Source organism: Orycteropus afer, unplaced genomic scaffold (assembly GCF_000298275.1).
Source record: "Orycteropus afer afer isolate SDZICR_OR568_19922 unplaced genomic scaffold, OryAfe1.0 scaffold00052, whole genome shotgun sequence".
NCBI classification, from domain to species: Eukaryota; Metazoa; Chordata; class Mammalia; order Tubulidentata; family Orycteropodidae; genus Orycteropus; species Orycteropus afer.
This window is the reverse complement of record NW_006921639.1, coordinates 5,630,750-5,648,992: the sequence shown is the minus strand read 5'-3', so window position 1 is coordinate 5,648,992 and position 18,243 is coordinate 5,630,750. Positions and strand designations below refer to the sequence as shown.

General features: G+C 39.3%; 1 protein-coding gene across 1 annotated transcript in view; it reads right to left on the bottom strand.

Annotated features, from left to right (window-relative positions):
* LOC103195151 (WASH complex subunit 2A-like) overlaps positions 1-18,243 on the bottom strand; it is an 86,483-nt gene that overhangs the window by 25,938 nt on the left and 42,302 nt on the right. Inside the window, exons 17-20 of the mRNA XM_007938624.1 lie at positions 16,779-16,880; positions 14,361-14,492; positions 7,774-7,946; positions 2,861-2,963 (exon numbers count right to left, since the gene is read on the bottom strand). Of these exons, the coding sequence (XP_007936815.1) occupies positions 2,861-2,963; positions 7,774-7,946; positions 14,361-14,492; positions 16,779-16,880 (510 nt within the window). The remainder of the gene's footprint in view (positions 1-2,860; positions 2,964-7,773; positions 7,947-14,360; positions 14,493-16,778; positions 16,881-18,243) is intronic.

Here is an 18,243-nt window from a genome sequence, read left to right as displayed (position 1 = left end):
AATTGCAGAAAAAATTGCAGGAAAAATCTGGTAACACTGAAGTGGTTAAAAGGACAAATTGTGAAATTGTGGAATGTACTCAATGAAAATTATACATTAGATTCAAGTTAATTGTGGTAAAAAGACACTCAAGTATAGGGAAACCTATTCTCCTTTCATGTAACTGTGGTCCTTAAACTTAGGAAAATGCCACCCAAAGTACTAGTTTTAAATCTTCCTAGAGAAGCTCCTCGTCTTCACTAAAAAATTTTCTTAATAGGTTTACATGAATCATATTTTAACTCAGTTTAAAATATTCTAATGTCACTGAACAAAAAGTATATTTTTTCTACTGTTGTCTAAAGGTTGTCACAAATGGTAAAAATCCTATTTGGCTATTAAGATACTCAGATATATGTCCTGGCCTTTTATTTAACCATAATTACCATAGATTGATAGAAGTTTTACATTTCTAAAGCCTTCAGAATTCACTAAATTATTTCTTATTTATCCAGTTTAAAGTTACCATTTATAATTTATAAAGAAAACCAAATCAAATCTGAGTCGTTTAACTACGGAGCATGTCCAGATGACTATGAGTATCTCAGAAGCAGAAGGGGTAGCCTAGATCCCAAGGAAGGCCACACGTTTTCCTAATGCTGAAGCTTCTAGTATAAGCTGTACAAATGTATGTATGAAAACGGGGTGAGAAAAGTGTTATCATCTCACTAAATGGCATGTGCCTGGTCTGGGAAGATTTCATTGGACACATTAACATTTATACTAAGTCTGAAAATACAATGACTTTTCCAGACAAAAGAGGCAATAATCTCTCTTCAGGAGTGTTCTGGGGCAGGATGAGTTACCTATATAAAAGAGAGGTTAGAAAAGCTGGGATGTGCTCGAGCCAGATTACAGGCAGCCTTGTAGGCTGAGCTATGGCATTATAACAAGGAGATGACAGGACCAGATATATCTTTAAGAGAACTACAGCAATAGCAAGGTGAGTAGGTTGAAGGGAAGGTGCCTTCAGAGAGGCTAGATAAGAATTTACCTTGGTAGTCAAGACTAAAGATGACAAGACAGTTGGTATGGGAAGAAACATCTCTAACATAAAACTGGCAGGAAATGGTGACTGGTTATCAATGGATTAACATGTCTCATACAGGTCTGCTATGAAATACTATACATACATCAGTGAAAAAGAACAAGATAGAGCTTACGGAAATGAAAACATGCTAGAGTACAAAAAACATAAATATATATGATGTCTCATTTAAATATAAAACCAATATAAACATGTGAATCGTTAGAAGCAGATCTGAAATGAAAGGCAACACATTGTTACCAATGATTATCTCTTGGGAGGGGTGTAGAATGGGGACTTTTTATACTATATACATTTTTTAAAAATCTTTTTTCAGAACACTTCCATGTGTAACTGTGTAATTAAAAATATACTGCAAACTAAAAATATTTATGAGGTATGGTAGAAGCAGCAAGCATCAGCCTCTAGAAAGGTGGAGATAGTTCTAGGCTCCTCTATGCCAATAGCCCACTTTTACTGCATCCTTGAGAAGGACGAACACCCAGGACTATGTAGTGTCAGACTTTATCAGGAGCACCATGGTGAGAGAGGCAAAGTCTTCTTCTGTCCTTCTGGACTCTGTGGCTGCTGCTACATAGGAGGCAGCCTAGGGGCTCGTTGCTCCATTCCTGTCTTACACCTCTTTCTGCTTCTAACATGTTATTTATTACACTGCAGTGGTTCAAGGCTGGGGTTGAAAGCAGTCCCAGCAGGATCTGGAGTCTGCTTTACCTGGCCTTTCAGGCTAACCTAGCTTAGGTAAAGGAGGTTTGCAAAGGGTTTAGCCTATGAAGTTCTTGATTTCCCTTTGAAGCTGCTGGCAATTGCCAGATGGCAATAAAATATTTCTTAGTATCACTTTGTACTGGGGACGGAATGAGCTAAAAGAGCTTTGTAACACTTGCCTGAGCTGGGCAGAGGCCAGGCTGAGAAGCCAAGGGCCAGAGAAGTGTGCCTGAGGACATAGCAGAGGTGAGACTGTCCTGGTCAAAGAAATGTACCCTGAGTTTGTTCCTGAATTTGAATTATAGCCTGTTACTTCCCTAAAAGGAGCTCTGGTAGCATAGTGCCTAAGGCATTTGACTGCTAACCAGAAGGTCTGGTGGTTCAAACCCACCAGCCACTCCTTGGAAGAAAGGTTGTACAATCTACTTCCATAGTGACACTGCCTCGGAAACCCAAGGAGGGGTTGCTATGGTCGGGTGCAGCTTGATGGCACATAACAACTACATAACAGCAAGTTCCCTAATAAACCCCATAATCATGAGTATTATCTATGAGTTCTGTGTGGCCACTGCAATAAATTAGCTGACTCAGCAGAGAAGTAGTGTGTGCCAGAGGAGGAAGGTTGGTGTCAAAATTGGTAATAAGGTTGGAAGGTGACAGCATGTCTGGTCTCATATGAATAAGCCTTGGGCTACAGTGATTCTCTCTGCCATTTGTGAAGTTAGAGGATGGTCAGAAGATGCTGCCCCTATGCCCTTTATGTACCAGGCAGAATGGGGGCTTAGCCTGGAAATTCCTCCTGTGAAAACTGGGGCAGCATTCTCCCTTGAAAATGCAAAGACTCCAGTTTCTTGTTGATACACTTGACACTGCATGGCTGCACAAAACAGAATCCTTCCCTAAGCTTTGCTTTATCTATAAAAGGTCATGACCAGATCTCTTTCTAAAGTAGGCAAATAGTTTTTCCGTAAGACTTGGCCTACAAAGTCAAGCTTTAAGAGCTAATTCAGGGAAGCAGCACCATTCATTTAACATAACCTTAGGGCTATTTCTTGAGTCTAAGAATACCGTTGTCGCAGGAGGAACCGATGTGGGAGGAGAACCAAACAGAAAGCCTCCACTATCAGCATCATCTTCAAAGAGAAGTGACACTCTCTGGGTCTTCTTTTGGCTACACAAACAAAGAAAAGGTAAAATTAAAGGCAAATCTGATTTTTAAAAATATTAATTATATTCCTTCTAGGTCATACTTAAAGGACACCACCTATTGCCAAAACACCTAAGTTATCTCTTAAATTTACACAGTTGAGAACAAGCAGGAAAAACTACCGAAATAGGTGAAATTTCCATCTAGTGAATCATCAGCCTCTGTCCTTTACTCCTTCACATGCAGAAGAGGCCAGAACTTTCCTAATCTTGCTCTTTTCCAAGAAATTCTTCTGTCCACAAATTTAGCTTTCTCCCTTACCATTTCTTATGGCAGAGGAAGAACCAGAAACAGGGCAACCATTCCCAGAGTAGTTAGGAAGGCAGCTGCCAAGGGGCATCACAGGTCCAGGTACAACTCTAGCCAAGCACCTGAGGCCTAGCACCTCTTTCTCACTTTATCCTGTTTTTCTAAGCACCTCTCTCTGCCCGTCCCTGACTAATTTGAGAATGTTGTTGTTGTTGTTATGTGTCATCGAGTCGGCCCGGACTCATAGCGACCCCTCCTTGGGTTTCCGAGGCAGTATCACTACGGAAGTAGGATTGCCCAACCTTCCTTCCGAGGAGTGGCTGGTGGGTTTGAAACCACCAGCCTTCTGGTTAGCAGTCAAGTGCTTTAGCCACTATGCTACCAGAGCTCCTAGGTTTGGTATTTTTTTCAGCCCCTAAACCCAAGGCCATCCCATCCCCTTTAAGAACCTAGGAACCTAAGAGCTCTTTTTCATGTTCATCACATCAATATTCCCAACTATAACCTACAACCTAAATCCAGCTCTCCTCACTATCTTCCTCAAGTCTGTCTTTACCTGTTCTGGTGGTCAATTATCTGTTTGCCAAAACAAATACTGATAGGTCCCTATTGGGATGAAGAAACACTGGGAGGCTTAGCACTAGACATGGGGAGTCCTAAACAAAGTGTTCTAATTACTGAGAGTCATGTTTTTTTTTTCCTCCCCAGTATGTGGTAAGGAGTCATCTACGAGTCCATGGGTGGTACAAATAATTAAGTGCTTGGCTATCAACTGAAAGCTTGGCAGTTACAAGCTACCCAGAGACACATCAGAAGAAAGCCCTGGCAATCTATTTCTGAAAGATGATAGCTACTGTAAACCCTGTTCTGAAAAGTTCTACTCTGAAACATATGGGGTCGCCATGAGTCAAAACTGACTTATGGTAATTGTGTTTGTTTTTTTTTTAAAGAATCATCCAATATCAGTAATGACTATTAACACATTAGAGCACTAACACAGCAATAAACTTTTCAAATTCAATTTTAGTTAGATAAAAGTCATTTCACTAAACTGCTCACCACAGCCACCTAATTACTGTAAAACATAACACATATATCTATATATATAAAAAGGACCCTTGGTGGCACAGTAGCTAAGCATACAGCTTCTAACCTGAAAGTCAGTGGTTCAAACCCACTAGCCATTCAATAGAAGTATGTGACAATCTGCTGCTGTTAAGAGTACAGCCTTGGTAATCCTACGGGGCAGTTGTACTCTATCCTTACTATAGAGTTGCTACGAGTCAGAATTGACTTGATGGCAAGGAATTTCATATATCACTAAGTATACGAATCTAATCTTTTTGTAGATATAATTATTAACGAGGCACAATCTGTATAGCTTATTGGTTAGTTTAATACTGATATCGACCACATCTTAAAAAGACCCAGGGGGTAAGCAGCAAGATGGCAGACTAGGGAGAAAGACTACACAAACCCTCTTCAACAAGGAAAAGGGAAACCAATTAACACAGACACAGAAGATAATCTTGGACCCCTGAGCCTTGAAGGGAAGGATACAGAAGTGGACTCAACCCCAACTAGCAGAAGAATTTGCGTGAAAATACCAAAAAAGGAGACATACAGAGCTGCGGTCTGGCAGTGGTGGTGAGCGATTCTGACGGCACAGACAGCTTGCAGATTCCCGAGTGGTGCAACTCCAAGGACACTCGGGACCTGCAAGACTGACAAGTTTTTTGAAGGTTATTCGATTGTAATTTGTGTCTGATTGAGTGGGAGACAACAACAGTCCCCATAAGACACAACTACACCCACACCTCCTGCAACTTCACTTACTAAGCGACAGCCACTACCTACTTCTCTACCAATGGGCCAACGATAAAAAAACACCACGAAGAGCCTGAATCACCCTTGGCTGCTCTTCACAAACAGTAACAAAGATCTAAATACAACAACGTCACAATGCCTCGAAGACAACAGACCATCACAGTCCACGTAAAGAAGGAGGATAAAGTGGTAGAAACAAGGGAGCAGGATATAGACCCAGAACACTTCCCTGAAGAAGCAGCAGCATTGGAACTTTCTGATAAGGAATTCAAAAGAATTATCTTTAGGTATCTTCAAAGGATTGAGAGACAGAGCAAAGAAAACATAAAAAATCTTAGAAGAATTCTGGAAGAAAATACAAGAACACAATGACAAAATAAATGAAAAATCAGAAATGACACAAAATCTACAGACAGAAATTCAGAAGACTAAGCTAAATTTTCAGAAATAGATTAACTCATTGAATGGGCAAAGGAGCAGAATTGAATCAGTAGAAGGCAGAATTAGTGAGATTGTAGGCAAATAGCTTAATACTTATTTGGAAAGGGAACAATCAGAAAAAAGATCAAAACAAAACAAAGAAAACCTAAGATTCATGTGGAATACCATCAAAAGGAATTACCTACGTGTCATCAGAATTCCAGAACAGGAAGAGGCAAATAAAACCACAGAAAAAATTGTCAAAGATTTGTTGGAATAGAATTTTCCTGGTATGATGAAAGATGAGAATATATCCATTCAGGAAGTCCAATTAACCCTAAACAGAACAGACCCCAAAAGAAAATCACCAAGACACATCATCACCAAACTCACCAAAACCAAAGACAAAGAAAGAATCCTGACAGCAACACGGGAAAAACGAAAAGTTATCTACAAGGGACAACCAGTAAGAATAAGCTCGGATTTCTCAGCAGAAACCACACAGCCAAGACGACAATGGGATGGTACATATAAAAATCTAAAAGAGAAAAATTTCCAACCAAGAATTATATACCCGGCAAAATTGTCACTCAAATATGATGGTGAAATTAGGACATTTCTAGAAAAGCAAGAATTAAGGGAGTTTGTCAAAATCAGACCAACCTTACAAGAGATGCTAAAGGGAGTTCTTTGAACAGAGAACCAACAACAGCAAACAATTGACCACTAACACACATAACATAACCCAGAAACCAACCCAGTTATGGAAGTATCCAAAGAAGCCTACAAGATTGTAAACAGGGAACCAGAGACATCAATAAACAAAGGAAGACAACTACAAACAAAAAGAAGGAAAAAACTGTGTAGTTATAGAACTTCTAATGGTAGGGAAGTCAAGACAACTACAAGATAAAATCGACTGTTCTAAACTTGGGAAAAAAACTATAAATCACAGGGTAATCTCAAAGAAAAATGATAAACCTTTACATCAAAATAAAAAAGAGGACCAGTACAAATATTTAGCAAATACTAAAACAATAGCAACGAAGGAAGTGATAACACGATTCATAAACAAAACGAGCTCAGCACAGAAAATTACATAGAATAAATCAATCAACACCACAAGAAAGCACATAACAAAATGACAGCAACAAATTCATAATTGTTGATAATTACATATCTGACAAGAGATTTATCTCTAAAATTTATAGAAAACTCCAACACCTCAACAACAAAAAGATTAACGATCCAATTAAAAAATGGGCAGAAGACGTGAATGGACACTTCACCAAAGAGAATATTCAGGCAGCCAGCAAATACATGAAGAACTGCTCATGACCATTAGCCATCAGAGAGCTGCAAATCAAAACAAGATACCATCTCACTCCAGCATTAATGGCAAAGTTCAACAGGACAGAAAATGGAGGATGCTGGCGAGGATGTGGAGAGATCAGGACTCTCATACACTGCTAATGGGACTGCAAAATAGTTCAACCACTGTGGAAAACAGTATGGTGATTCCTTAAAAAGCTGGAATTAGAAATACTGTTTGACTCAGCCATCCCATTACTAGGTATATACCCTAAAGAAGTGAGAGCCATGACAAGAACAGATATATGTACGCCCATGTTCATCGCAGCACTATTTACAATAGCAAAAAGAAGGAAACCACCTACGTGCACATCAAGAGAAGAATGGATAACCAAACTACAGTACATACACACAACAGAATACTATGCAACCCTAAAAAATAATGTAAAATCTGCAAAACACCATATAACACAGATGAACTTATAGGACATTATGCTGAATGTAAAAAGTCAATCATAGATGGACAAATATAGTGTTAGTTCATTATTGTAAAAAGTCAAGGAAAGGTTTATATATGGAAGGGAACTTTCTTTGTTGGTTACCATGGATGGGAGAGGAAGGAAGGGAACACTGCCAAAAAAAAAAAAAAGTACATTGCCCCATGTCACTTTAGCTTTGTGTATTTCACTGTACATAAATTTTATTTCAATAAAATGCAGTTTAAAAAAAAAGAAAAAAGAAGACATGATATGTAGAAAACATGGGTAAGGATCTACAGAGAAAAACATTTTCTAGCATCAGGAGCACCTTGTAAGTGAAAAGCCAGTCCAAAATCTTCTCAATTGTGTAGCTACCAAGTGATGAACAGTTACCATGTTATGTAAAGTAATAACATCTTACACATCAAATTTTGGTTACTGGTTACCACAGACACTGATTAAAGGATTTCTGGCAATGACTATTTCACCTGTCTTTAGCAATAGCAAACAGATCATCTTCATCATCATCTTCAAAGAGACTGGTCTTTTTCACAGCCTTCTTAGCTTCTTGGTCCTGGGTGGTCCCAGTGTCTCTAAGGTCTCCTCTAGACCTGCTGTCAGATGTTGTGTTGGTGTGTGAATCAGTAATACTCCACTGGTCCTTAGAAAATAAAAAGTATATGAAAAATCCTATGACAGTTGAGATTAAGAAACATGGAAAGTAAAACTTGTAATACTTAAACTAAGTGTACTTAAACAAAACATATCACTCTTAGAAGAAATGTATGCCCAATACTTTTCTTTGTACTTAAATCTAGAAAATTGAATTCTCTGACCTGACAAATCTTCTCATGATCTTTTTCCCCCTACTGTCTTGCCCTGATGTTTCTCTCCTCTATTGTTCTGCTGAATGTTAGGACAACGGAAGTGGTCTATTTCAGGAAATCAAAATTAACTACAGAGGAAGAACAGAAAAAGAAGATGTAAACGTTATCAGGAACTCTGGAGCCACTGAGACTATGGCCCCTAGCTGCCTTTCAGGTCTGGAACTGAACTCACTCTGGTGGCTTCCAGCCAAACAAGACAGGTATATGAGCTGAACATTTACATTAGGTAGATACACTCCCTGGAAAGATCAATCATGGGTGAATAGAAGGGCTGTGTATATGCACAGGGAGACAGCCTGGGGGGCAGGAGTGCATGGGAAAGAAGGACACAAGGAAGAGGTAACTATGGGGAGGAAGTGGGAGGGGAGCTGTTGCATTGTGGGAAATTTCAGTCAATGTCAAGAGACAGTGTATGTGAGCTGCTGTATGGAAAGTGAATTTGCTCTATAAACTTTCACCCAAATCATAATTAAAAAAAAAAAAAAAATTAATAAGGAACTCTCAACTTGGAGGGAGAATTATATTTTAATTTTTAAAAAATCCCAGAGCAGCCTGAAAAAGAAAAACAAGTATAAAAAGCTCACACAATTCACATGTAAAATAAGACACAATGAAAGCTGCTAATGTTTTTGCCACAAAGTCTGAATGTGGCCTTTAGAAAACCACAGTGCCTAAAGCATTCGGCTGCTAACCAGAAGGGTGGTGGTTCAAACCCACCAGTCACTCCTTAGAAGGAATACTGGGCAATCTACATAGGAGCTCTGGTAGCATAGTGCCTAAGGCACTTGACTGCTAACCAGAAGGCTGGTGGTTCAAACCCACCAGCCACTCCTCGGAAGAAAGGTTGGGCAATCTACTTCTGTAGTGATACCACCTCAGAAACCCAAGGAGGGGTCACTATGAGTCGGATCCGACTCAACAGCACATAACAACAACAAAACTTCCGTAGAGATATTGCCTCAGAAACCCAAGGAGGGGTCACTATGAATCAGAATCGACTCAATGGCAGTGAGTGAGTTTTAGTGGCTATTCTCATCCAAGGAACTCTGGTGACATAGCGGTTAATGCATTCAGCTGCTAACCAAAGGGTTAATGGTTCAAACCTACTAGATGCTGCATGGGAGAAAGATGAGGTAGTCTGCTTCAATACAGAGTTTACCACCTTACAAGGTCACTACAAGGAGCTCCTTGGAAGGAAGATTGGGCAATCTGCTTCTGTAGTGATACTGCCTTGGAAACCCAAGAAGGGGTTGCTCTGAGTTGGGTCTGACTCAACGGCACATAACAACAACATAAGGAGCTCTGGTGGCATAGTGCCTAAGGCATTTGACTGCTACCCAGAAGGCTGGTGGTTCAAACCCATCAGCTCCTCCACGAAAAGAAGACTGGGCAATCTACTTCCGCAAAGATTTACTGCCTCGGAAACCCAAAGGGGGTCGCCATGTGTCAGAATTAACTCAATGGCAGTTAAGTTTGATTTTTTGGAGGGTTGCTATGAGTTGAAATTAATGGCAGTGGACTTGATATTTTTTTTTCTTATCCAGAAACTTCTGATCACTTATTTAAGTATCTAGAGTCTACAGGCTTACAAACTGAAGTGTAATCCTTGAACCAGTAGTATCTGCTTGTTAGAAACACAGAATCTCAGGGGCCACTCAGATTTTCTGAATCAGAACCTGCATTTTACCACAATCTCCAAGTGACTTGTTTCACATCAAGGTTTGAAAAACATCCTCTAGACCAGAGATGCTCAACAGTGACTACATATTAGAATCCCAATGGCAAGGCCGTGCCCTAAGCCAATTAATTCCAAATCTCTGGTAGTGGGATCCAGACATCAGCACTTTTTAACTTCCCAGATGATTCCAATGGGCAGTCAAGGTTGAGAGTCACTGTTCTGGAATTCTGGTTAATTTAATTCTGGATGTACTTTTCCTCTAGGCTTCTGCTAGTATTTTTATTTTCCCCATAATGACTGGCCTCAACTACAAGGAGATCAACCACTAACACTGCTTAAAACAAACAAACAAACAAAGGATAAGCCATCATAAACCCAGATTTAAGTAGAAAAAGCAAATTGTGTTTTTTTAAGTTAAGTTGCTTTCAATAAGCATATTTAACATATCTCAGATTTATCTACATCAGCATACTCTTATATCTGGCTCACAACAGTACAATAAAGAACAATTAGCATAATAAGGAAGTTTCTTAAAGATCAGGGCTTTTAATATTTTGTTACAAATAAAATATTTTTTGTTGTTGTTGTTATGTGCTGTCATCTCTGACTCATAGTGACCTTTTGTACAAACAGAACAAAACACTGCCCAGTCCTGTGCCAGCCTCACGATCCCTACTATACCTGAGCCCATCACTGCAGACACCATGTCAATCCATCTTGTTGAGGGCCTTCCCCTCTTTTGTTGATCCTGCACTTTAACAAGCATGACATCCTTCTCCAGAGAATGGTCCCTTCTTATAACATGACCAAAGTGGGTGAGATGAAGTCTGGCCATCCTCGCTTCCAAAGAGCATTCCAGCTAAACTTCCTTCAGGACACATCTGTTAGTTCTCTTAGTAGTCCATGGTACTTTCAGCATTCTTCACCAATACCACAACTCAAAAGCATCAACTCTTCTTCAGTCTTATTTGTTTTCCAGCTCTCACATGAGTAAGAGGCGACTGAAAATACCATGGCATTGGTTAGGCACATCTTAGTCTTCACAGAGGTATCTTTGCTCTTCAGTGTTTCAAAGAGGTCCTTTGCAGCAGATTTACCCAATGCAATACCTCTTTTGATGTCTTCACTGCTGCTTCCACTGGCGCTGATTGTAGCACCATGTAATATGAAGTCTTTGACAACTTCAATCTTTTCTCCATCTATCATGTTGCTACTTATTTGTCCAGTTAGGAGGATTTTTGTTTTCTTTATATTAAGGTATAATTCATACTGTAGATTGTCATTCTTAATCTTCATCAGTAAGTGCTCCAAAGTCATCCTCACTTTCAGCAAGCAAAATTGTATCATCTGAATTATCTCAGGTTGTTAATAAGCTTTCCTCCAATCCTGATGGCATGTTCTTCTTCATATAGTCCAGCTTCTTGGATTATTCACTCAGCATACAGATTGGATAAGCATGGTGAAAGGATACAACCTTGATGCACTCCCTTCCTGATTTTAAACCATACAGTATCCCCTCATTCTGTTAGAACGACTGCCTTCTGGTCTACGTACAGGCTGCTCATGAGTACAATTAAGTGTTCTGAAATTCCAATTCTTCTCACTGCTATCCACAATTTGTTATGACCTACACAATCAAATGCCTTTGCATAGTCAATAAAACATAACTAAACATCTTTCTGGTATTCTTTGCTTGCAGTCAAGATCCATCTGCAATAAGCTATGATACCCTTTGCTCCATGTCCCATTCTGAATCCAGCTTGCATTTCTGAAAGTTCTCTGTCAATACACTACTGCAACTGTTTTTGAATTATCTTCAATAAGTTTTACTTGCGTGTGATATCAATATTGTTCAATTTCCACATTTTCTTTGGATTGGGTACAAATATGGATCTCTTCCAGTCAGTTGGCCAGGTAGCTGTCTTCCAAATCACCTGGCATAGCTAAGTGATTGCCTCCACCACAGCATCCACTTGTTGAAACATCTCAATGAGTATTCCATCAATTCCCAGAACCTTGTTTTTCACAAACTCCTTTATTGCAGCTTTGACTTCTTCCTTCAATACCACTGGCTCTTGATCATATGCCACCTCCTGAAATGGATGGTCATCTACCAATTCTTTTTGGTATAGTGACTCTGTGTATTCCACCCATCTTCTTTTGATGTTACCTGCCTCATTCAAGAGACTGTCCATGGAATCTTTCAATATTGCAATTTGAGGCTTATGTTTTTTCCTCAGTTTTTTTGGCTTGAGAAATGTCGAGCATGTATTTCCATTTTGGTTTTCTAACTCCAAGTCTTTGCACATTTCATCATAATAACTGACTTTGACTTCTTGAGCTGCTCTTTGAAATCTTCTTTTCACCTCTTTTATCCCGTTGATTCTTCCATTTGCTTTAGCTACTCTCCGTTCAAGTGCAACTTTCAGAGTCTCTTCTGACATCCATTTTGGCCTTTACTTCCTTTCTTGTCTTTTTAATGACCTTTTGCTTTCTTCATGGACAATGTTCTTGATGTCATCCTATAATTCTTCTGGTTTTCCATCATTCGTGTTCAATGCATCAAGTCTATTCTTTAGATAGTCTCTAAGTTCAGGAGGGATATAATCAAGGTCATATTTTGGCTTTTGTGGACTTCTTTTAATTGTCTTCACCTCAACTTGAACTTGTAAATGAGCAGTTGATGGTCAGTTCCACAATCAGCTCCTGGCTTTGTTTTGGCTGAAGATATTGAGCTTCTTTATCACTTCTTGCCACAGATGTAGTCAATCTGATTCCTGTGTACTCAGTCTGGCGAAGTCCACGTGTATAGCCACCATTTATGTTGTTGAAAAAAGGTATCTGCAATGAATAAGCCGTTAGTCTTGCAAAATTCTATCATGCGATCTCCAGTGTCATTTCTATAACCAAGATCATATTTTCCAACTACTGGAAGTTCTTCTTTGTTTCCAACTTTTGCACTGTAATCACCAGTGATAAGTAACACATCTTGATTGCTTGTTTGGTCAATTTCAGACCACAACTGCAGATGCTGGTAAAAATCTTCAATCTCCTCATCTTTGGCTTTGGTGGTCGGTGCATAAATTTGAATAATAGTAATATTAACTGGTCTTCCTCTTATGCATATGGATATTATCCTATCATGGACAGCATGGTACTTTAGGCTAGATCTTGAAACATTCTTTGGGATGAGTGCCATGCCATTCCTCTTCAAATTGTCATTCCCAGTATAGTAGATCATATGGTTGTCTGATTTTAAATGGCTACAACCCGTTCATTTCAGCTCACTAATGCCTATGATATCAATCTTTATGCATTCTATTTCATTTCTGACAACTACCAATTTTCCTAGATTCATACTTTGTACATTCCATGTTCCAATGAATGGATGTTTGCAGCTATTTCTTTTCATCTGGAGTTGTGCCACATCAGCAAAAAGTGGTCCTGAAAGCTTTACTCTATCCACATCGTTAAGGATGGCTCTATTCTGAGGAGGCAGCTCCTTCCTAGTCATATTTTGGGTGCCTTCCAACCTAAGGGATCATCTTCTGGCACTAAATCAGATGATGTTTCATGGCTATTTTTCAGTACCATATCAAGAGTGTTTCACTGCTATTCATAAGGTTTTCACTGGCCAATTCTTTGAAAAGTAGATGCCTTCTTCCTTCTTCCAAGTCTGTCTTAGTCTGGAAGCTCCACTGAAACCTGTCCACCATGGGTAACCCTGTTGGCACTTAAAACACCGGTGGCATAGTCTCCAGCCTCACAGCAACACATAAACCACCACAGGATGACAAACTGACAGATGAGTTCGTCTCCCTTAGCTGTTCCAAACTGCTCCGCTCCCACTTCCCAGCCTTCCCTACCTGTTCCGGCCCTCCAAAAGCCATCTGCTGCCACTCCCCAGCCTTCCCTACATGTCTTGGCCCTCCAAAAGCATATACATTATACAATTATGATGTATAATATAATTAATGTTATATATAACTAATGTAATAGCAATATCATATTTGAACTTATGTTCTATACAGCTAAATTTGAAAAGAGGCTAAATCATACTCACCAATGTTTTACCAATATGTACCCAGAGAGCAAATGGAAATATTGTTAAGATGTCTATGACACAGAACAGGGTTGTTTTGCACAGGACTCTCCTATGATGGCTAGCTATCACTCTAGATTAATAAAATGCAAAAAACATTTAAGATAAAAAAAGGTCTAACTCATTTTAATTAGCATACACTATAAAGTTTAGAAGCCATATTTATTCCTAATCATTTTGAAAAAATTACCCTGTAAATTAATACATTCTACTAAATAGCTTTCTTTAAGAAAAGCAATAATCTTATAAACAGTCTTTGATAACTTCACTAGGTATAAAACAAACTGCAAAATTGTTTTTTACCAACTCCTTTACTGCAGCTTTGACTTCTTCCTTCAATACCACTGGTACTACAATCCTTTAATCTCATCAGAAAACCTCTTATATTCTTTAGAACTCTGCACCCACCTCCTCATCACTGCTGAACAGTAAGGCAGATGCTTTCTTTTTGGAGGGCTCATAGAGTTTTGTTTTCTCTTGACTTGATGTTAGCAGGGATGAAGTCTGCTTTTTAGCAACTGTAGCCCCAAAAAGGTTATCCTAGAAAACCAAAAACAGTGGGTATGACAACTTTGTACACATGAAATATAGTCAGAAACTAAGACATTCTCTCATGTCAAACTGTAGGTAATGAGTCTCTCATCATGTACAGAACATAATACCTTTTGGGGAGGAAAAAAAAATCACAAAATGCTAGTAAATATCATTCCTCATCTTAGATGTTCTAATTCTATAACAGTCTATAGCTTTTTCTATCTACATTCTTCACCCACAAAAAGAAAAGTAATTACCCAGAGAGAGTAATTACCCCAGTGTTCAAAAGTAGAACACTGGAGGGAGGGGGTGCCAATGTGAGGACAAGGACACAGAAGTAGAACTATGAAACATGGAAGCCTAGAATTAGCAAGAAAGCAGTACAGCCCCATGGCAGCCAGCAATCTGCAACTTTGTCTTTCTATGAATTAGAAACTGGAGCAAAGGGTTAAACGAGAGAAATATAGGTAGTTTCTCTTCTCTTTCAGATATACAAGAGAGACACACCTGGGACCAAGGAAAGGAGCAACTCAAACTTCTAGTTCATTTTAAAGAGACAATACAAATAGCTGACTAAATAAAATCACTAGTCTATTCAGGGTTGATTCTTATAGGTTCAATGTCGTATGTAAATTCTCATATAGTCAAGCACTGTGAAAGTACCTGCATTAAGGTACGTTTACTAAACTCATGTGAACAAAACTAATGTGAGACAGCATCAGGATAAATGAACACTTTTAACAATATACCACAGCAAGAGAACAGTCTTAAAATGTGAAGAGATGAAGGGAGCCTTTGGGGAGGGTGCAGTAAGAAAATGCATGAGAATAAAGAGCTGATGTCAAAAAGAGGTATTAGTAAAGCTAACATCTAGTATGGACTTACAGTGTGCTAAGCACTGTGCTAAGTGCTTTACATAAGTTATTTATTTTCATCACCACAAAGATTCTACATTCTGTTAAGTCATGTGAGATTCAGAAAGTTAAGGTACTTGCCCAAGGTCCCTGGTCTGCAAGTGGTGAACCTGTGATATAAACCCAGGAGTCTGATTCCAAAGCCTACGGAGCTTAGCCATTGTACAACAATGCAGAATGGTTAAGATGTCGTTTGTCCTCCCCCTTATTTCTCTCCTTACTCTTCTCTCTTCCACAATCAACACCCATAGAAGCAATAGTCAAAAAATCAAATGCATGATTGCACTGGGCAAATCTGTTGCAAAATATCTCTTTAAAGTGTTTAAGAGCAAAGATGTCACTTTGAAGATTAAGGCATACAATCCAAGCCATGGTATTTTCAATAGCCTCATATGCATACAAGAGCTGAACAATGAATAAGACGACAGAAGAACTGATGCATTTGATATGCTGGCAAAGAATATTGAATGTACTATGAACTGCTACAAACGAACACATGTGTACAGCCGGAATGCTCCTTAGAAAGGAGAATGGAGAGACTTTGTCTCTCATACTTTGGTCATGTTGTCAGAAGTGACCAATCCCTGGAGAGGGGTATTATGCTAGGTAAAGTAGCAGATTTATATAAAAGGGGATTGGCAGTGGCTAGGACAATGGGCTCAAGTATGGCAATGATTCTGAGGATGGCACAGGACCAGGCAGTGTTTCATTCTGTTGTACACAGGGTCACTATGGGTTGAAACTGACTCATCAGCACCTAACACTTTCTCTCTCAGTCCAGAGGGAGAAAAAGGTGAAGTCAGGACATGGCCTTATTTTCTTCTCCACTCCTACCTTATCGAAGACATTCTGTATAGTTTACTGTATACAACAGAAATGTATCTTCTGTGAAGTATTCTTAAATGAAAATTTTTTATAAAGCTTCCCATAAGAACTGGGTCAAGAATCTAATGTCCTACCCATTGTACGGGAGCTCTGGTAGCATAGTGCCTAAAGCCCTTGACTGCTAACCAGAAGGCTGGTGGTTCAAACCCCCCAGCCACTTCTTAGAAGGAAGGTTGGGAAATCTACTTCCATAGTGATACTGCCACGGAAACCCAAGGAGGGGTTGCTGTGAATTGGGTCCGGCTCGATGGCACATAACAACAATAACAACCCATTGTACAGTTGAGAAAAAATAGGAGACTCTGAAATAAAAGCAGACATTATTTGTATAACGGAAAGCCCCCAATGGGTTTACCCTAGCTAATGAGCCTCTGGCCATAAAGCCAAATCAAGAATAGTTTTCTATTAATCTGAAAATTAGTTATCTAGTTCCCCCCCTCCACAGTGTTTCCTCCCCTTCCCTAGTTACTAGTGCTTCAATAACAATGTTTACCTCTTCATCTTCATCATCAAAAAGCAAGACTGGAGTGGGGAGTTTGCTGGGCGGGAGAGATGCACCTTTTGACTTACTTGCATTTTGAGAAGAAAACAAATCCTGCTGGATCAAAATCAAGGGTGCTGGTTAAGAGGATATACAGTTCTGTTAAAATATAATTTTATTTATTTTGCTGTTGTTGAGACTGTACACACCAAAACATGCACCAAGTCAACATTCCTACATGTACCATTTAGTGACGTTGATTACATTCTCAGAGTTGTGTAACCATTCTTACTCTCCTTTTCTGAGTTGTTTCTCCTCCGTTAACATAAATTCACTGCCCCTTGAAGTTCCTATCTAATCTTTTGAGTTGCTATTATCAATCTGATCCCATATAGTTAGTTCTTAAAAGTGCAAAATGCTCAAGGCAGACATTTTTTACTAATTAAGCTAAACAATTGGTTTTAAGGTGGCATCAGGGGATATCTTTGCTTTAAGGTTTAAAGGTTATCTCAGGGCAATAGTCTCACGGGTTCACACAACTTTCATAGTTCAGGAAGTAAGGAGTCCATGAGAATTTGAAAATTTGTTCTGTACTTTTCTGACTCATAGCAACACCCTTCAGGTTTCTGAGGGGGTAAATCTTTATAGAAATAGGTTGCCTGCTTCAGTGGAGTGGCTAGTGAGTTTGAACTGTTAGCCTTCTGGTTAGCAGTCAAATGCCTTAGGCACTAAGCCACCAGAGCTCCACGGAATCTTTGGTCAAAAAGGATTACACATAGTTTTTTTTTGTTTTGTTCTTTTTTTAATTTTTATTGTGATTTGGGTGAAAGTTTACAGAGCAAATTCACTTTCCATACAGCAAGCAGCTCACATACACTTTTTCTCATGCCATTGACTGCAGTTTCCCTCAATGCTCTCTTCCCACTTCCTCCCCACAGTTACCTCTTCCCTGTGTCCTTCCCTCCCATGCACTGCTGCCCCTCAAGCTGTCACCCTGGGCATACACAGCCCTTCTACTCTCCCATGATTGATCTTTCCAAGGAGTGTATCCACCTAATGTTAATGTTCATTCAGCTCATATGCCTGTCTTTTGTTTGGCTGGAAGCCACAGGAGTGAGTTCAGTTCCAGACCTGAAAGGCAGCTAGAGGCCGTAGTCTCAGGAGTTCCAATAGGCTCTATCAGACCAGCAGATTTGGTGCCCCCACTCTTTTTTTTTTCTTTTTTTAATGATTTTGAGTTTTGTTTCACACTGTTCTCCCTCTCTAGCCAGGATCTCCTACAGAGATCCCCCTGAGTGGTTGAGAATGATAGCCAGGTACCATCTAGTTCTTCTGGTCTCGTAGTCGGATTATATAGTTTTAAAGTTACCAGTTCAATATAGAAACAACCTAGATGTCCAACAACTGAGGAATGGATAACCAAACTTTGGTACATTCACACAATGGAATACTATGCAACACTAAAGAATAATGTAGA